The sequence below is a fragment of the Narcine bancroftii genome, chromosome 4 (genome assembly GCF_036971445.1).
Source record: "Narcine bancroftii isolate sNarBan1 chromosome 4, sNarBan1.hap1, whole genome shotgun sequence".
NCBI classification, from domain to species: Eukaryota; Metazoa; Chordata; class Chondrichthyes; order Torpediniformes; family Narcinidae; genus Narcine; species Narcine bancroftii.
In genome coordinates, this window is record NC_091472.1 from 1,474,540 (window position 1) to 1,495,930 (window position 21,391).

The window sequence follows — 21,391 nt, forward strand, 5'->3', positions numbered from 1 at the left end:
GTTCGTCTATTCCACCACTCACTTCCAAGGATAGAGTAAGGTTTTCTGTACATTTACAACCAGATAACATTAAAGCACAGAACAGGCCCCTTTGGCCCTTCTAGTCTGTACCGAACCATTTTTCTGCCTAGTCGCACTGACCTGTACCTGATCCATACCCATCCCATCCAAGTACCTGTCCGAATTCCTCTTAAATGTTAAAATTGAGCCCACATTCACCACTTCAGCTGGCAGCTCGTTCCACACCCCCACCACTCTCTGTGTCAAGAAGAACCTTTCCCCTTTCACCCTTAACCCATGTCCTCTGGTTTCTGACTAAATACTCTAGGGCCAAGCCACAGCCAGACACATAATAGTAAAACCATCAACACCAGTACAGGAACAACACAAATTAAATACCATTCTATCAGTTCATAGTTCTCGGAGAGAGAGCTGGAGGGTGTAGGTCTGTCACTAAATGGAGGGAGGATAGGAATGGGTGTTAACAGTCAAGATGGGGACAGGTCTGTCACCATAACACACTGGGATACAGACCTGGTGGGGATGTGTGTAACACTGAGGTATAGTACTGATGGGGATGGGTCTGTCACTGTGTAACACCGGAGTACAGTATTGGTGGGGACGGATCTCTCACTATGTAACACTGGGGTAAAGGTCTGTTACTGTGTAACACCGGAGTACAATACTGATGGGGATGGATCTCTCCCTGTGTAACACTGAGGATCAGTACTGGTGGGGACGGGTCTGTCCTTGTGTAACGCCAGGGTACAGTATGGTGCGGACGGATCTGTCACTGTGTAGCACCAGGGTCTGTCACCATGTAACACTGGGATACATTACTGGGTGAGGACTGGTCTGTCCCTCTGTAACACCGGGGTTCAGTACTAGTGATCAGTGTATGTGGTCAGCGTGAGTGTGGTCAGCGTGTGTTTGTGCATGTCTGCGAGGCCAGTGTGTGTGGGGTCAATGTGAATGGTCAGTGTAGGAATGGTCAGTGTGTGTGCAGCCAGTCTGTGTGGGCAGCATGTGTGTGTGTATTGTCAGCGTGTGTAGCCAGTGCGTGTGTGGTCAGCGCGCACGCACATGTGGCCAGCGTGTGTGTGGCCAGCGTGTGTGTGGCCAGCGTGTGTGTGGCCAGCGTGTGTGTGGCCAGCGTGTGTGTGGCCAGCGTGTGTGTGGCCAGCGTGTGTGTGGCCAGCGTGTGTGTGGCCAGCGTGTGTGTGGCCAGCGTGTGTGTGGCCAGCGTGTGTGTGGCCAGCGTGTGTGTGGCCAGCGTGTGTGTGGCCAGCGTGTGCGTGTGATCACCGCACGTGTGTGTGTATGTGAGTGTAGTCAGTGCATGTGTGGTCAGTGCGCGCATGCACGTGTGTACGAGCATATGTGTGCGGGAATCTAAGGCTTTGGCTCGAGAGTCTTTGATGAGCTGAGGCTGAGGTATAGGAGATGAAGCAAGGTAAGGACGACTGATTCTCACTCTTTCTTTATTAAACAGTGGGAATGGCAGCCAAGGCAGGGAGACACTCCTCTTGCGGAAGTGGATTGTCAGGGAAGCCAGCAGGATCCCTGACAATTTTATCTGTGAGAAGGCATCCAGCTACAGCTCCTGACAAACCAAGTGAAGGAAGTGGAGTTGGAGGGGAATGAACTCCAGATCATTCAGGAGGCAGAGGGGGTGATAGACAGGAGTTACAGGGACACCATCACACCTAGGAGGCAGGAGGTGGGTAGATGGGGGTCAGTCAGGAGAGGGAAATGGAACAGGCAGGCAGTGCAGGTGATCCCTGTGGCTGTTCCATTCAGCAACATGTATGATCCTCCAAAATATCCCATGTGGAATTTAAAAGGGAGGTGGGGGAGGGTGTGCTTCAGGAGGAGAATTTTAAAGAAGACCTGTGTTCAATGTCATTGGGTCTGGTTGTGTGAGTGTGGTTGGGTGAGAGTGTAATTGGGTCCAGTTGAGTGAGTTTGTAATTGGGTCCAGTTGAGTGAGTGTGTAATTGGGTCCAGTTGAGTGAGTGTGTAATTGGGTCCAGTTGAGTGAGTGTGTAATTGGGTCCAGTTGAGTGAGTTTGTAATTGGGTCCAGTTGAGTGAGTGTGTAATTGGGTCCAGTTGAGTGAGTATGTAATTGGGTTCAGTTGAGTGAGTGTGTAATTGGGTCTGGTTGTATGAGTGTGTAATTGGGTGTGGTTGTGTGAGTGTCTAATTGGGTCTGGTTGTGTGAGTGTGTAATGGGGTCTGGTTGTGTGAGTGTTGTAGGGTGGGAGTGTAATTGAATCAGATTGCGTGAGTGTGTAATTGGGTCCAGTTGTGTGAGTGTGTAATTGGGTCCGGTTGTGTGAGTGTGTAATTGGGTCCAGTTGTGTGAGTGTGTAATTGGGTCCAGTTGAGTGAGTGTGTAATTGGGTCCAGTTGAGTGAGTTTGTAATTGGGTCCAGTTGAGTGAGTGTGTAATTGGGTCCAGTTGAGTGAGTATGTAATTGGGTTCAGTTGAGTGAGTGTGTAATTGGGTCTGGTTGTATGAGTGTGTAATTGGGTGTGGTTGTGTGAGTGTCTAATTGGGTCTGGTTGTGTGAGTGTGTAATGGGGTCTGGTTGTGTGAGTGTTGTAGGGTGGGAGTGTAATTGAATCAGATTGCGTGAGTGTGTAATTGGGTCCAGTTGTGTGAGTGTGTAATTGGGTCCGGTTGTGTGAGTGTGTAATTGGGTCCAGTTGTGTGAGTGTGTAATTGGGTCCGGTTGAGTGAGTGTGTATTTGTGTCTGGTTGTGTGAGTGTGGTTGGGTGAGAGTGTATTTGGGTCCAGCTGAGTGAGTGTGTCATGGGTCCGATTGTTGTAAGTGTGTAATTGGGTCCAGTCGTGTGAGTGTGTAATTGGGTCCGGTCGTGTGAGTGTGTAATTGGGTCCAGTTGTGTGAGTGTGGTAGGATGGGGTGTAATTGGGTTTGGTTGAGTGAGTGTGTAATTGGATCTGGTTGTGCGAGTGCCTAATTTGGTTCAGTTTTGTGAGTGTGTAATTTGGTGCAGTTTTGTGAGTGTGTAATTGGGTCTGTTTGTGTGAGTGTGTAATTGGGTCTGGTTGTTGTGAGTATGTAATTGGGTCTGGTTGTTGTGAGTATGTAATTGGGTCTGGTTGTTGTGAGTGTGTAATTGGGTCTGGTTGTTGTGAGTGTGTAATTGGGTCTGGTTGTTGTGAGTGTGTAATTGGGTCTGGTTGTTGAGTGTGTAAATGGGTCCGATTATTGTGAGTGTGTAAATGGGTCCGATTATTGTGAGTGTGTAAATGGGTCCGATTATTGTGAGTGTGTAAATGGGTCCGATTATTGTGAGTGTAATTGGGTCCGATTGTTGTGGGTGTGTAATTGGGTCTAGTTGAGTGAGTGTGTAATTGGGTCTGGTTGAGTGAGTGTGTAATTGGGTCTGGTTGTTGTGAGTGTGGTAGGTTGAAGATGCAATTGGTTCTGGCTGTATGAGTGTGTAATTGGGTCTGGTTGTGTGAGTGTGGTAGGGTGGGGTATAATTGGGTCTGGTTGTGTGTGTGTAATTGGGTCTGATTGAGTGAGTGCGTAATTGGGTCTGGTTGTTGTGAGTGTGTAATTTGGTCCAGGTGGGTGAGTGTGTCATTGGGTCCTGTTGAGTGAGTGTGTCATTGGGTCCTGTTGAGTGAGTGTGTAATTTGGTCCTGGTGGGTGAGTGTGTCATTGGGTCCTGTTGAGTGAGTGTGTCATTGGGTCCTGTTGAGTGAGTGTGTAATTTGGTCCAGGTGGGTGAGTGTGTCATTGGGTCCTGTTGAGTGAGTGTGTCATTGGATCTGGTTTAGTAAGTGTATAATTGGGTCTGGATCATTGAGTGTGCAATTGGGTCTGGTTTAGTGAATGTATAATTGGGACCGGTTGTTGTGAGCGTGTAATTGGGTCCAGTTGTGTGTATAATTGGGTCTGGTTGTTGTGAGTGTGTAATTGGGTTGAGTTGTTGTTAATATGTAATTGGGACCGGTCGTTGTGAGTGTGTAATTGGGTCTGGTTGTGTGAGTGTGTAATTGGGTCCAGTTGTTGTTAATATGTAATTGGATCCGGTTGTGAGAGTGCGTAATTGGGTCCGGTTGAGTGAATGTGTAATTGAGTCTGGTTGAGTGAGTGGGTAATTGGTTATGGTTGTGTGAGTGTGTAATTATGTCTGGTTGTGTGAGTGTTTTAGGGTTGGAGTGTAATTGGGTCTGGTTGTGTGAGTATGTAATTGGGTCTGGTTGAGTGAGTGTGTAATTGGATCCAGTTGAGTGAGTGTGTAATTGGGTCCGGTTGTTGTGAGTGTGTAATTGGGTCTGGTTGTGTGAGTGTGTAATTGGGTCCAGTTTTGTGTGTGTAATTTGGTGTGGTTTTGTGAGTGTGTAATTGCGTCTGGTTGTGTGAGTGTATAATTGGGTCTAGTCGAATGAATATGCAATTGGATCTGGTTGAGTGAGTGTGTAATTGGTTATGGTTGTGTAAGTTTGTAATTGTGTCTGGTTGTGTGAGTGTGGTAGGGTTGGAGTGTTATTGGGTCTGGTTGTGTGAGTGTGTAATTGGGTTGGTTGTGTGAGTATGTAATTCTGTCCAGTTGTGTCAGTGGTAGGGTGAGGGTACAATTGAATCTGGCTGTATGAGTGTGTAATTGGGTCTGGTTGTGTGAGTGTGGTAGGGTGAGACTGTAATTGGGTCCAGTTGAGTGAGTGTGTAATTGGGTCTAGTTGAGTGAGTGTGTAATTGGGTCCAGTTGAGTGAGTGTGTAATGGTGTCTGGTTGTGTGAGTGTGTAATTGGGTCCTGTTGAGTGAGTGTGTAATTGGAACTGGTTTAGTAAGTTTATAATTGGGTCTGGATCATTGAGTGTGCAATTGGGTCTGATTTAGTGAGTGTATAATTGGGACCAGTTGTTGTGAGTGTGTAATTGGGTCTGGTTATGTGAGTGTGTAATTGGGTCCAGTTGTGTGAGTGTGTAATTGGGTCCGGTTGTGTGAGTGTGTAATTGGGTCCGGTTGTGTGAGTGTGTAATTGGGTCCGGTTGTGTGAGTGTGTAATTGGGTCTGGTTGTGTGAGTGTGTAATTGGGTCTGGTTGTGTGAGTGTGTAATTGGGTCCGGTTGTGTGAGTGTGTAATTGGGTCTGGTTGTGTGAGTGTGTAATTGGGTCCGGTTGTGTGAGTGTGTAGTTGGGTCTGGTTGTGTGAGTGTGTAATTGGGTCCAGTTGTGTGAGTGTGTAATTGGGTCTGGTTATGTGAGTGTGTAATTGGGTCTGGTTGTGTGAGTGTGTAATTGGGTCCGGTTGTGTGAGCGTGTAATTGGGACCGATTGTTGTGAGCGTGTAATTGGGTCCGGTTGTGTGAGTGTGTAATTGGGTCTGGTCGTGTGAGTGTGTAATTGGGTCTGGTCGTGTGAGTGTGTAATTGGGTCTGGTTGTGTGTGTGTAATTGGGTCTGGTTGAATGAGTGTGTAATTGGGTCTGGTTGTTGTGAGTGTGTAATTTGGTCCAGGTGGGTGAGTGTGTCATTAGGTCCTGTTGAGTGAGTGTGTCATTGGGTCTGGTTGAGTGAGTGTGTCATTGGGTCTGGTTGAGTGAATGTGTCATTGGGTCTGGTTGTTGTGAGTGTGGTAGGTTGAAGGTGCAATTGGGTCTGACTGTATGAGTGTGTAATTGGGCCTGGTTGTGTGAGTGTGTAATTTGGTCCAGGTGGGTGAGTGTGTCATTGGGTCCTGTTGAGTGAGTGTGTCATTGTATCTGGTTGTGTGAGTGTGTAATTGGGTCTGGTTGAGTGAGTGTGTATTTGGGTCTGGTTGTTGAGTGTGTAATTGGGTCTGGGTGGTGAGTGTGTAATTGGGTCCAGGTGGTGAGTGTGTAATTGGGTCTGGGTGATGAGTGTGTCATTGGGTCCGGTTTGAGTGAGTGTGTCATTGGGTCCGGTTTGAGTGAGTGTGTCATTGGGTCCGGTTTGAGTGAGTGTGTCATTGGGTCCGGTTTGAGTGAGTGTGTCATTGGGTCCGGTTGTTGTGAGTGTATAATTGGGTCCAGTTGTGTGAGTGTGTCATTGAGTCTGGTTGTTGTGAGTCTGGTAGTATGAAGATTATGCCGTGCCTCAAATGTACGGAGAAGAATGAATTGTTTAACACATCCATCTTTGAAGATGGCACTACAAATTGGACTGCATGTCTTTGTCTGCTCCAAACAGGCTTGGAATCTGTGTAGGACTGGTCATCGGTATCAATCTAGCATTTATCATTTTGTGAAAACAGGCCAGGTGGTGAGCGTCCCATCTGTCTTGGAGAGAGCTCCACACTAATGAATCCGAGAGCTCTGTAACACTCGCTTCTCGCCCATCTGTATTGTGTCGAATTGGGCTGCCTGTCTTCGGACTCATTCAATGGGAGGAGTGTTTTTGTGTGTGTCTGGGTCCCATACAGCTATTGCGTATTCCAAATGTGTCTGACAAGGGTGAGGAACAACCTCCCCTCGACAGAAGTTGAACAATGATGGAAGTTGTTCCTCAGAGGTGGGTGACCTACCTGGGCCAATCAGTAGGCAGACCAATAGCATAGTGATCGGCTCTGAGCCTGACAAGGGAAAGTTGAAGTCAGAGTGATGGTCCATAAGACCCAAGAACAGAAAGAGGCCATTCAGCCCTTTGAGTCTGCCCCACCATTCAATCATGAGCTGATCCATTTTCCCATTCAGCCCCACTCTCTGACATTCTTCCCATAACTAACCTCTCGTGTTGGACTTTGTCACAAACCTTATTAAAGTCCACAGCCTTTCTTTCATCTTTTTTGGTTATCTCCCCAAAAAACTCTATAAGATTGGTTACGCACGACCTACCACACACAAAACCATGTTGACTAACCCTAATCGGTCCCTGGCATCCAAATATTTGTATATCCAATCTCTTAGAACACCTTCCAAGAATTTACCTACAACTGACGTGAGGCTCACCCGCCTGTAATTTCCAGGGTTACTCTTGGAGCCATTTTTAAACAACAGAACAACATGAGTTACCCTCTAATCCTCCAGCATTTTACCCATGGAAAAGGGCATTTTAAATATTTCTGCCTCTGTAATTTCTACACTAGCCTCCCTCAATGTCCGAGGAAATATCTTGTCAGGTCTTGGGGAAGTATCCACCCTTATTTGCTTTGAGACAGCAAGCACTTCCTCCTCTTTAATCTGTGTTGGTTCCATGACCTCACTGCTCGTTTTCCTTACTTCTCACAACCCTGTTCCCATTTCCTGAGTGAATACTGAGGTTAAAAAAAAAGCATTTAAGTTCTTTCCCATCTCCCTTTGCTCCATACAAAGTTGACCACTCTGATCTTGACTCTGTTTTGTCCCCCTGGTCCAGCCCTTCCTCACTTCAATAACTTCTAGTTCCCTGAACTTGATCGCCTCATGTTTACCATGGACATCCAATCCCTACACACCTCCATCCCCAAAACTGATGGCTCAAAGACCTTCATTTCCTTCTGGACAACAGAACCAACCAGCCCCCTCCACCAGCCCCCTCCTCCGGCCAGCAGAATCTGTCCTCGCCCTCAGTAATTTCTCCTTTGACTCACTGCATTTTCTCCAGGTGAAAGAGGTGATCTTTTGTTGGCCACGTGAAGCAATCCATGCTGGAAGCCAACACAGAAGGGTTAGGGTTAAGGGTTAGGGTTAGGGTTAGGGTTTAGGGTTAAGGGTTAGGGTTAGGGTTAGGGTTAAGGGTTAGGGTTAGGGTTAGGGTTGCTTTGGTGCTACCTCATCCCCTTGATGAGCTCATTGACTTCATCCATTTTGCTACCAACTTCCACCCTGACCTCAAATTCACTGGGTTCATCTCTAGCAACACTCTCCCTTTTCTAGATCAGTCTCTCTCCATCTAAGGAGACAAACTCTCGACAGATATCTACTACAAGCCCACCAACTCCCACAGCCACCCACCTCGACTACATTGGTCCCGTGTGAGGATTTCATTCGCTCAGTTCCTCCGTCTCTATCGCATCTGCACCCTGGACAAGGACTTCCACGCCCAATTATCAGAGATGTCTCCTTCTTCAAACTATGTGCGTTTCCCTCTGCCACCTTGGGGCTCACCCTCATCCCCTCCATTATCTGCACGTCTGCACTGGCTCCCTCCGGTCCCACCCACACAAGGACAGGACTCCGTCTCCAACCACCCCACTAGCCTCCGCATCCAACACATCCATCTCTGCCATTTCCAACACCTACTACCTGATCCTACCACGAGACACATATTTCCCCTCTCCGCCTTCCACAGGGACCGCTCCCTCCGTGACTCTCATCAACTCCTCCCTCCCCACCAATCATCCCTTTCGTATCTACCGCCATGACCACGGGAGATGCTCCACATCTCCCTCACCACCATTTAGGGCCCCAAACAGTCCTTCCAAGTGAAGCAACTCTTGTTAATCTGCAGGGGTCATTTACTGTATCCGGTGCTCCCATTGTGGTCTCCTCTACATGGGAGAGACTGGGAGGTCGCTTTGCTGAGCACCCCAGCTCTGTTTGCCACAATAGCATGGATCTCACAATGGCTTTCTATTTCATTTCCCCTCCCCATTCCCTTACTGACCTGTCTGTCCCTGGTCTCAGACTGAGACCACCCATAAACTGGAGGAACAACACCTCATCTTCTGAATGGGCCCCTCCAACCAAATGGAATTAACATAGACTTCTCTGGTTTTCTTTAACAAAAATAACTTGAACAAATTGTGCAGTTATGTTAACATAACATAACATAACATAACAATTACAGCACGGAAACAGGCCATTAGGCCCTTCTAGTCCGCACCGAACCAAGCACCCCTTTCTAGTCCCACCTCCCTGCACAATGCCCATAACCCTCCATCTTCTTCTCATCCATGGACCTGTCCAACCTTTTCTTAAATAATACAATTGACTCCGCCGCCACTATTTCTCCCGGAAGATCATTCCACACAGCTACCACTCTCTGAGTAAAGAAGTTCCCCCTCATGTTACCTCTAAACTCTGCCCCTTAATTCTTAACTCATGTCCTCTTGTTTTAATCTTTCCTCCTCTTAACGGAAATAGTCTATCCACATCCATTCTGTCTATCCCTTTCATAATCTTAAATACTTCTATCAAATCCCCTCTCAACCTTCTACGCTCCAAAGAATAAAGACCCAATCTGTCCAATCTCTCCCCATACTCCAGATGCTTAAACCCAGGCAACATTCTGGTAAACCTTCTCTGCACTCTCTCCACTCTGTTTATATCCTTCCTATAATTAGGCGACCAGAACTGCACACAGAACTCCAAATGAGGCCGCACCAACGTCTTATACAATCTCAACATCACCTCCCAACTCCTAGATTCCATGCAATGATTGATAAAGGCCAGCATACTAAAAGCCTTCTTCACCACCTTATTCACGTGAGTTTCTACCTTCAGGGAACGATGTACCGTTACTCCTAAATCTTTCTCCTCTTCTGTATTCCTCAGTGCTCTCCCATTTACCACGTATGTCCTATTCCGATTCTTCTTACCAAAATGAAGCACCTCACACTTATCAGCATTAAATTCCATCTGCCATTTTTCAGCCCACTTTTCTAAGCAGCCCAAATCCCTCTGCAATCCTTGAAAACCTTCTTCATTATCCATTATTCCACCTATCTTAGTATCATCTGCATATTTACTAATCCAATTCACCACCCCATCATCTAGATCATTAATGTATATAACGAACAACATTGGGCCCAATACAGATCCTTGAGGCACACCACTGGTCACCGGCCTCCAACCTGACAGACAATTATCCACTACCACTCTTTGGCCTCTCCCTTTCAGCCAATGTTCAATCCATTTGACTATCTTAAAATTTATACCTAAAGACTGCACCTTCCTAACTAACCTTCCATGTGGTACCTTATCGAAGGCCTTACTGAAGTCCATATAGACAACATCCACTGCGCTTCCCTCATCCACATTCCTAGTCACCTCTTCAAAAAATTCAATCAGATTGGTCAAACATGACCTTCCTCCCACAAATCCATGTTGAGTGCTCCTGATCAGACCCTGTCTATCCAGATGTTTATAAGTACTATCTCTAAGAATTTTCTCCATTAATTTACCTACCACATTTTCTCCATTAATTTACCTACCACATTTTCTCCATTAATTTACCTACCACATTTTCTCCATTAATTTACCTACCACATTTTCTCCATTAATTTACCTACCACATTTTCTCCATTAATTTACCTACCACATTTTCTCCATTAATTTACCTACCACATTTTCTCCATTAATTTACCTACCACATTTTCTCCATTAATTTACCTACCACATTTTCTCCATTAATTTACCTACCACCCCCTCCTCACTTCTTCGTCAGTCACCCATGATGCAGCCAGTCAGAACATTTTCCACCACATCTCTGCAGAAATTTGCCCTTCTGACACACCTTTTCTATTTGCTGTTGTAATTTTCTGTCCACATCCCGTCAACTCTTTGGAGGTCTGGATATAACTCTTGCCATTCCTTAACTCAACGCACTATATCATCTGATCCAATATGACCTCTCTCATGATTTAATCTTGTTCCTGACCAACAGAGCTACCATCCCCTTTGCTTACCTGCCTGACCTTTCAATACACTGAAACATCCTTGAACATTCAGTTCCCAATGACGTCCATCCTTTAGCCGTGACTCATTGATGGCTACATCATACCTACCGGTCTGTAGCTGAACTATGTTCATCCACTTTATTCCTTATTCTGCGTTCATATAAATACAAAACCTTTACCCTGTGTCTGTTATATTAGGCTCTGTGTCCTTGTTGCATTACAACTCATCCCCATGGATGCAATGTTACCCTGTCTGCCTGTCCTTCCACATAAACTCCCTCCTAGTGGAGGCGAGGTGATTTTGTCAACATGGGCATTAATTGGAAGGGCCTGTTTTTATGCCTCACCCACTTGCCAGACATGCCTCACCTGCAAACAACCTCTTCCAATCAAGTGGCATCCAAATTTTTGCAGCCTGTCTGTTGGTACTGAAAGGGGGTAATTGATTCCTGGGAGTCAACACATCAGCTGTGTTGTGGGTTTGCTGGCTTCAAGCATCAAGCATCCAAATGCATCTCCGGTGCCGATGCCCTGGTGGTTCAGATACGAGGAGGAGGTGATGTGACATCTGGGGAGAAGAAAAGCTGAGTCATGGTGGGGCAAGTGGGAAGAGCGAAAAGGCATCTCAGTTTGCAGCTGAGTTCAGGTAGGTGACACTCCAGGGAACTGGGACTGTTTTCACACTTTATCTCCACATGGAAATGGCCACAGTGCAGAGATAAAACCTGTTTCTTCCCTCTTGTCTCTTCCAGAAACTGGACCCCCTGGATCTCCTGGACTTCCTGGACCACAAGGTAGTGCACACATCCCTGTGGCCTTTTCTCATGGTCTTCTTTTCCTTCATCAGTTCCAGCCGTCTCACACCCATGATGTCCTTCCTGAATATGTTCTGGGTCACGAGTGTTCACTGAGCCATGAATCCTCAGAGAAGTATCGGGGGTCATGGCAAACACTTACTTATCAATAACCTGCTGAAGCCAGGGCTTGAAACAAGGTCAATGAAAACATTCAGGTCCTTAAATTATAGACTTAAAAACTGTGCTCATTCAGAAACCACTCCTATCAACCAGAAAGTTGCATCTGTCACCCAACTACCTACGAAAGCGAAAAGAAAGAAAACAGTAATTGTTGAAGTTTTGCAATGTAGAACATTGAAACAGTCTTGTTATATTCCTCCACTGTGTCAAGCATGAGGTTTCAGTTCCAGTTCAAGTTGATGTCACTTCTGCCAAGGTTCAGGTGCCATTTGATTTGCAAGCAGCCCAGTTCATCAACCCAAAGTTAGTACTGGACATGAAGCATCGTACAGAGTTCAGAGAGGTCAAGCAAAGGCAATATTATTTCAAGAGTGTCGGGTCCATTCAGGCAGCTGATAACAGTGGGAAAGAAAGGGTCCTTGAATCTGGTGGGGTGTGATCCCACTCTCGTGTATCTTTGTCCTGCTGGGAGGGGAGTGTAGCCGGGAGGAGATGAGTCTGTTCCAGGGCAGCAGCAATTATAGATGGAATTGATGAAAGGAAAGGAGGTTTGTGTGATGTCCTGATGGCCTTGGACAGAGGAGTTCCTGAACCACACAGTGATGCACCTGGACCAGATACTTTTACCAGTGCATTTGTAGAATTTGAGGGACTTAGATAGCTAACAAATTTCCTCAGGATATTGAGGAAGGAGAGGTGTTTACTTGGCTTTGCCAATATGTGAGGAGCAGGAGAGATTTGTGGAGATGTTTACTTTTAATGGTGCTTCCAGCTGCCTACTCTCCCCTCTTCAGTATCACGGATGAGGACCCTTTGTGACCAGCTCCCTAGTCATGCTGACATTGAAGGAAGGGCCGATGTCCTGGCATCAATCCACTGTCTCCTATATCACAAATAACACCTACAATAAAGCACAGAACCTTCCAGCACAGTGTAGGCCCTTCAGCCCATGATGTTATACTAACCAATAACTAAACCTTCCCTATATCTATTTTTCTTGGTTTCATGTTCCTGTCTAAGAGTATTTTAATGTCCCTATTTTACCAGCCTCTGCCCCCCCAGGTAATGCATTCCAGGCTCCCAGAACTCTTCAGGTAAAACAATTTACCCCTGATGCCTCCCAGAAACGTTCCTCCCCTCACCTTGTACAGATGTCCTCTGGTGTTTGCTACTTTCACCCCAGGATAAATGTGCTGGCTGTCCATCCCATCGATACAATTTTACCCTCAGGCTCCTGCACAAGGACTCCCATCTCCCTTTGCATCTGGGGACTTTCAATTTTCTCTCCATTTAGAAAATAGTCTGTTCATTTATATTTTTACCAAAGTGCACGACCGTACATTGAGACATTGTGTTTCATTTTCCACTTCTCTGCCCATTCTCCTCATCTGTCTAAGTCCTTCTGCAGCCTTCCTGTTTAGAACCCTAGAACACTACAGCACAGAAACAGGCCCTTTCAGCCCTTCTAGTCTGTGCTGAGCCATTGTTTTTGCCTTGTCCCTCTGACCTGCATCCAGTCCATCGCCCTCCGTACCTGTCCAAATTCTTCTTCAATATTAAAATTGAGCCCAGATTCACCACTTCAGCTGGCAGCTCATTCCACACTCCCCACCACTCTCTGTGTGAAGAAGTTCCCCCTAAACTTTTCCCCTTTCACCCTTAACCCATGTCCTCTGGTTTGTATCTCACCCACCCTCAGTGGAAAAAGTCGACCTACATTTACTCTGTCTGTCCCCCTCATAATTTTAAATAACTCGATCAAATTTTTTTAATTAAAATTTTTTAATTTGAAACATACAGCACAGTAACAGGCCCATGAGTCCAACCACCCTAATTAACTGACAACCCCTGGTACAATTTGAACATGACAGCACGGAAACAGGTCAGTTCGGCCCTTCTAGTCCATGCTGAACATCTCTCACCTAGTCCCATTGACCCACACCCAGTCCATAACCCTCCACACCTCTCCCGTCCACGTACCTATCCAATCTATCCTTAAATATTAACATCGATCTCGCTTCTACCACCACTGCCAGAATTCATTCCGTACCCCCACCACCCTCTGCATGAAGAAATTCCCCTTCATGTTTCCCCTAAACTTTTCCCCCTTCAATCTCAATCCGTGCCCTCTTTGAATCTTCCCCACTCTCAGTGGGTAAAGCCTGTCCACATTCACTCTCACTGTCCCCCCTATAATCATAAACACCTCTATCAAGTCCCCCCTCCACCTTCTACGCTCCAGAGAAAAAAGCCCCAGACTGCACAACCTTTCCCTGTAACTCAAACCCTGAAACCCCGGTAACATTCTCGTAAACCTCCTCTACACTCTCTCTATACTGGTTATATCCTTCCTGTAATTCAGCCACCAAAACTGCACACAATATTCCAAATTGGGCCTCACCAATGCCTTGTACAACTTCAACATAACATCCCAACTCCTGTGTTCTATACACTGATTTATGAAGCCAACAGACTAAATGCCTCCTTCACCACCCTATCCACATGTGATTCAACTTTCAGGGAATTATGTACCATGGCTCCTAAATCCCTTTGTTCCACTGCTCCCCTCGATTGTCGACCATTTAAAATGTATGTCCTATTTTAATTATTCCTACCAAAATGTAGCACCTCATATTTATCAGTATTAAACTCCATCTGCCATCTTTCAGCCCACTCTTCTAACTGTCCTATATCACCCTGTAAGCTTTGATAATCTTCCTCACTGTCCACAACACCGCCAACCTTTGTATCATCTGCAAATTTACTAATCCAACTTTCCACCCTCTCATCTAGATATGTCAAACAGCAGTGGACCTAGTACCGATCCCTGAGGCATATCCACTCGACACTGGCCTCCAATTCGACAAACAATTTTCCGCAACTACTCTCTGGCATCTCCAATCCAACTGCAGTTGAATCCATTTCACTACTTCATCATTAATCCCTAATGCTTCCTCCTTCCTTACTAACCTCTTATGGGGAACCTTGCCAAAGGCTTTACTGAAGTCCATATAGACAACATCCACTGCCTTCCCCTCATCAACCTTCTGAGTAACTTCCACACTAACTCTATAAGATTTGTTAAACATAATATACCCCGTACAAAACCTAATCAGTCCTGTCTTTCCAAATAATTGTATATAACATCTCTAACAACACTTGCTATTAATTTACCCACCACTGACGTCAGACTGTGAGGCCTATAATTACCAGGTTTACTTTTGGGTCTTTTTTTTGTGAGAAGTGGAACAACCTGATCCACCCTCCAATCCCCCGGCACCTCCCCCGTGGCCAGTGACATTTTAAATATTTCTGTCAACGCCCCCACTATTTGTTCATTAACCTCCCTCAGGGTCCAAGGGAATATCTTGTCAAGACCCGGAGATTTATCCACCTTGATTCTCTTTAAAATAGCCAGTACGACCTCCTCATTAATCTGAATATTATCTATGGCCTCACTACCAGATTTCCCCACTTCACCTGCCTCAATATTCCTTTCCCTAGTGAATATTGAAGAAAAAAGTCATTTAAAATTTCCCCATCTCTTCTGATCCTCACAGAGCCGACCCCTCTGATCCTCAAGGGGCCCAATTTTATCCCTCACTATTATTTTACTTTTAATATTCCTGTAGAAACCCTTTGGATTTATTTTTACTTTTCCTGCCAAAGGAGCCTCGTATCTCCTTTTAGCTGTTCTAATTTCTTTCTTCAGATTTTTTTGCGCTCTTTACATTCCTCAAGCACCTCATCCATTCCCCGCTGTATCTACCTGTTGTTCACATCCCTCTTCCTCCGAACCAAAATCCCAACATCCTTTGAAAACCAAGGCTCCTTATGTTTTCTAACCTTACCTTTAATCCTCACGGGGACAGACCCACTCTGGACTCTCAACATTTCCCCTTTGAACATCCTCCATTTATCTGTTACATCCTTCCCAGAAAATAAATTCTCCCAATCCACACCCTCTAAATCCTTCCGCATCTCCTCAAAATTTGCCTTGTTCCAATCAAGTATCTCGACCTTGGAAAAAAAAAGAGGGAGGAGGTACTGAAAAAGGATTACAGCGAGCTAGGATAGAAGCTAAGAAACAGGACCGCCAGGATGGTGATCCCTGGATTGCTACCTGTGCCAAGTGCAACTGAGGACAAAAATGGAAGGTTAAGAAAAATGAATGTGTGGCTGAGGGGCTGGTGTAAAAGACAGGATTTTGGCTTCTTGGACCATTGGGATCTCTTTTGGGGAAGGCATGACCTTTACAAGAAGGATGGGTAACACCTAAACCGAAAAGGGGTCAATATATTGGCAGCTAGGTTTGATACAGCCGTCGTATGTGGTTTAAACTAATATGGCAGGGGGGTGGGAACCTGTATGATAGGGCAAAGGACAGAAAAGATAAAACAGGAAAAGTTAGTTTAGGCAGCGAAAGTAAAAAATCAGAAAGAGCAAGGAGGGTGAAAAAAGCAAATCTGAAGGCTTTATATCTTAATGCAAGAAGCATTCGGAACAAGGTAGATGAATTAGCTGTGGAAATTGAAATAAACAAATATGATTTGATTGGGATTACAGAAACATGGCTGCAGGGTGGGCAAGCCTGGGAACTTAACATCCCGGGGTATATGATATTTAGGAGGGATCGGCAAGAAAGAAAAGGGGGTGGGGTGGCATTGATGGTGAGAGAAGGGACCGACACGATTGACAGGAAGGATATTAACTCGGAAGATGCGGAATCTATATGGGTAGAACTGAGGAATAGCAAGGGGTGGAAAACGTTAGTGGGGGTGGTATATAGGCCTCCAAATAGTAGTGTAGAGGTGAGGGAAGGCATTAAAAGAGAAATTAGAGAAGCGTGCAATAAGGGAACAGCTGTCATCATGGGAGACTTTAATTTGCATATAGATTGGACTAGTCAAATTGGTAAAAATACTGAGGAGGAGGAATTCCTTGAATGTTTACGGGATGGTTATCTAGACCAATATGTCGAGGAACCAACTCGGGAGCAGGCCATTTTAGATTGGGTATTATGCAATGAAAAGGAGCTAATCAACAATCTTGTTGTACGAGGCCCTTTGGGTAGGAGCGATCACAATATGATCAAATTCTCACTCGACATGGAGAGTGAAGAAATTAAAACCGAGACTAAGGTCCTGAATTTAAATAAAGGGAATTATGATGGTATGAGACGGGAGTTGAGTAAGATTGATTGGGTAGTGTTTATGGGGGGGTTGATGGTGGACAGACAATGGAAAGCATTCACAGATCTAATGGAGAAATTGCAAAGTCGTTTATATCGGTTTGGCATAAAAATAAACCAAAAAAGGTGACTCAACCGTGGATAACAAGGGAAATTAGAGACAGCATTAGGTCCAAAGAGAGAGCATATCAATTGGCCAAAAAAAGTACCACAACCAAAGACTGGGAGCAGTTCAAGATGCACCAAAGGAGGACAAAGGGATTAATCAAGAGAGCAAAAATAAATGACGAAAGTAAGCTTGCGGCAAACATAAAAACTGACTGCAAAAGCTTTTATAAATATGTCAAGAGGAAAAGATTGGTGAAATCCAGAGTAGGTCCCTTGCAGTCAGAATCAGGGGAATTTTTAATGGGGAATAAGGAAATGGCAGACCAATTAAATTCTTACTTTAGTTCTGTTTTCACAAGAGAGGATACAAATAACCTCCCGAGGATGTTGGGAAACATAGAGACTAATGCAAGGGAGGAACTGAAAGAAATCAGTATCTCTAAGGACATGGTCTTGGGGAAATTGATGGGATTGAAGGCAGATAAATCCCAAGGGCCTGATAATCTACATCCTAGGGTACTTAAGGAAGTGGACATTCAGATAGCAAATGCTTTAAGAATTATTTTCCAGAACTCGATAGACTCAGGATCAGTACCCATGGATTGGAGGGTAGCTAATGTTACCCCACTATTTAAAAAGGGGTGTAGAGAAAAAGCGGGGAATTATCGGCCGGTGAGCCTTACATCAGTAGTGGGCAAAATGATGGAATCCATTATTAAGGATGGAATAGCGGAGCATATGACTAGCAGAGAAGGGATCGGACAGAGTCAACATGGATTTACAAAAGGTAAATCGTGCTTGACAAATCTATTGGAATTCTTTGAGATGGTGACAGGTAAAATAGATGGTGGAGAGCCAGTGGATATGGTGTACCTGGACTTCCAAAAGGCTTTTGATAAGGTCCTACATAAATGACTGGCATGAAAAATCAAGGCTCATGGGATTGGGGGCAAAGTATTGATGTGGATTGAGAACTGCCTGGCAGGTAGAAGACAGAGAGTTGGGATAACTGACTCGTTTTCTGAGTGGCAGGCGGTGACCAGTGGGGTGCCACAAGGATCTGTACTGGGACCCCAGCTGTTCACAATTTACATTAATGATCTGGATGAGGGGATTGGATGTAATATCTCCAAATTTGCAGATGACACTAAGCTAGAAGGGGTTGTGTGCACGGAAGAGGGGGTCAGGAAGCTCCAGTGTGATTTTTATAAATTGGGGGACTGGGCAGATACATGGCAAATGCACTACAATGTGGATAAATGTGAGGTTATCCACTTTGGTAATACAAACCGGAGGGCAGATTACTATTTGAATGGCAATAGATTGGGAGATGGGGAAGTGCAGAGAGACCTAGGGGTACTTGTACACCAGTCTCTGAAGGCGAGCATGCAGGTACAGCAGGCGGTTAAAAAGGCAAATGGTATGTTGGCCTTCATATCAAGAGGGTTTGAGTATAGGAACAAGGATACCTTACTGCAGCTGTACAGGGCCTTGGTGAGACCCCACCTGGAGTATTGTGTGCAGTTTTGGTCACCTTATCTAAGGAAGGATGTTCTTGCAATGGAGGGAGTGCAGTGGCGATTCACCAGGCTGATACCTGGAATGGCAGGAATGACTTATGAGGAAAGCTTGCGCAAATTGGGATTGTACTCGCTGGAGTTTAGAAGATTGAGAGGGGATCTCATAGAGACCTATAAAATTCTGACAGAACTGGACAGAATGGATGTGGAAGGGATGTTTCCAATGGTGGGGGAGTCCAGAACCCAGGGCCATGGTTCGAGGATAATAGGCAAACCATTTAGAACCAAGATGAGGAGGAATTTCTTTTCCCAGAGTGGGGAATATGTGGAATTCATTGCCACAGAGAGCAGTAGAGGCAAGTTCATTAAATATATTTAAGAAGGAATTAGATATGTTTCTTCAGTATAAAGGAATTAGGGGTTACAGAGAGATGGCAGGGACAGGCTACTGAAATTTAAGATCAGCCATGATCTCATTGAATTGCGGAGCAGGCTCGAAGGGCCGAATGACCTACTCCTGCTCCTATCTTCTATGTTTCTATGACCTGAGGCCCAGCCCGATCCTCCCCTAAAACTAACAGTATTGTGATCACTGGACCCAAAGTCCCCAACATAAACCTCTGTCCCCTGACCTATCTCGTTCCCTTACAGGAGATCCAGTGCAGCCCCCTTTCGAGTCAGTTATTCTATGTATTAATTTAGTCAACTTTCCTGAACACATTTGACAAACTTCAATCCATTCAGCCCTTTTACAGTAGGGACGTCCCAGACAATGTGTGGAAAGTTAAAATCTCCTCTAATCACCTCCTAATGTTGACTACACATATATGCCATCTCCTTTTGCTCCTCTAATTCCCTCCGTCCATTAGGGGTCTACAATACATCCCCATTAGTGTTTTCATGCCTTTCCCATTCCTCATTTCCACCCAAATCTCCTCTCTGGACGATCCCTCCGATTTATTCCACCACAGCCCCGCTGTAATGTCTCTCTAACAAGCAATGTGAATCCTCCACCTTTTATCCCCTCCCCCGTTCTATCACACCTTAAACAAAAGAATCCTGGAACATTTCCACAATATCATGTTTCTATGTGTCAATCACTGCTCTAAGCTCATCCCGCTTCCTCACCGAGCTCCTTGCATTGAATCTCGACACTTGAGAGAATGTCCCTACATTAATTCCTTTGATCACCTTCTATTTTTACCACCCCCCTCCTTCATTAACTTTAACAATCTCCCTTCAAATCTAGTTGTCCTTCTACCCTAATCTCTGCCCTCTCATTCTGATTCCCACCCCCTGCCAAACTAGTTTAAATCCTCCCCAACAGTTCTACCAAACCTGCCTGCCAGGAGGATATTGGTTTCCCCCCCCCCCACCCCAGTTCCCCTCCTTTGACCTTCACCAGACGAGTTCCCAATGGTCCACAAATCTGAACCTCTGCCCCCTGCACCAGTCACACGTTCATCTGCCACAACTTCCTGTTCCTGTTCCTACCCTCTCTGGAACATGGTACAGGCACCAATCCCGAGATCTCCAATCTCGAGGTCCTGCTTTTTAACTTCTTCCCTCTCTCCCTATACTCTTCCTTCAGGACCTCATCCCCACTCCTATCTATGACATTGGTCCACAAGGACCATGACATCCGGCTGCTCCCCCTCCCCCTCCAGAATACAGTGAACTGGGTCAGAGACGTCCCTGAGGAGGCAACTACCAATTTCTTCAAGTATATAAAGAGTAAAAGAGAGGTGAGAGAAGATGTAGGACAACTTGAAGAAAATGCCGCTAGAGAAACCATAATGGGAGACAAGGAGATGGCGGAGAAAATAAATGAGCGTTTTGCTTCACTGTGGAAAAACAAGAGCCCGCGGTGTAACAGGAAACATACCAGCATAGGGAGAGCATTGGCTGATTGGCAGGAAGCAGAGAGTCGGAATACAGGGCCCATATTCTGTTCGGCTGCCAATTGCTGGTGGTGTCCACAGGGGTCGGGGTTGGGGCCACTTCTTTTTATATTGTATATTAATGATTTGGATTCTGGAATGAATGGCTTTGTGGCCAATTTTGCAGATGACATGAAGGGAGTTGGAGGAGCAGGTCGTTTAGGGGGAACAGGGAGTCTACAGAAGGACTTGAACAGATGAGGACAGGGTTCTCAACCTTTTTTTCCATTGACATACCAACTTCGATAATCCCTTACTAACCACAGGGCACTGATGACATCCTAGGCCCTTTGGTAAAAGAAATAAACGCACAGATTATTTTAGCTAGCAGTTAGCTTGATGGTATAGCAGCGTCAGTGGAACGGGTTTGAACCTAGTGCTGTCTGTAAGGAATTTGCACATTCTCCCAGTGTCTTCGTGGGTTTAAGGCAGAGATTGGTTCTTGATTAGTCAGGACATCAAAGTTTATGGGGAGAAAGCCAGGCAGTGGGGTTGAGTGGAAGAAAGGCCGATGTCTTCTGGTCGAAACTTTACGATGTATAATTTATCTGAACGCTGTGTGCTTGTTCCTTGTGCTTTAATTTCTTCCCAGGTCCCCCAGGTGTAAATGCCTACATTGAACGGATTTCATTTTCAGCTGCACTTACCACTCCACAACACAATCCAGGAACCATCTTGTTTGACAAAGTGCTGGTGAATGAAGGAAGACATTATGATCCAGGCACAGGTAAGGTCCACAGTGTATGATCCATGCCAGTGTCTGCCTGCTCCTTGCATTGACTCATGGAGTTTCACAAAGTGGGACAGGGCCACAGACCCAGCTTCTCCATGCTAAACAATGTGCCCTCCTGCTTTGGGCAGATTAGGCCCATATTAGGCCCTTACCCATCCAATCCAAGAAATCATCCAGGTGTTTCTTAAAGAAAGCTAATGTACCTATTCCATCTGAATGGAGAACAAACCCCTTTCTAAATTGTGCTCTCTTGTCTGAGATTTTCCCACTCTGGGAAACGGATTCTTACAATTAACCTGATTTTATAGACCTCAATA

General features: G+C 45.5%; 1 protein-coding gene across 1 annotated transcript in view; it reads left to right on the forward strand.

Annotated features, from left to right (window-relative positions):
- Nucleotides 1–21,391, forward strand: part of emilin1b (elastin microfibril interfacer 1b) — a 58,763-nt gene that overhangs the window by 24,453 nt on the left and 12,919 nt on the right. Inside the window, exons 5-6 of the mRNA XM_069930600.1 lie at nucleotides 11,358–11,399; nucleotides 20,934–21,068. Of these exons, the coding sequence (XP_069786701.1) occupies nucleotides 11,358–11,399; nucleotides 20,934–21,068 (177 nt within the window). The remainder of the gene's footprint in view (nucleotides 1–11,357; nucleotides 11,400–20,933; nucleotides 21,069–21,391) is intronic.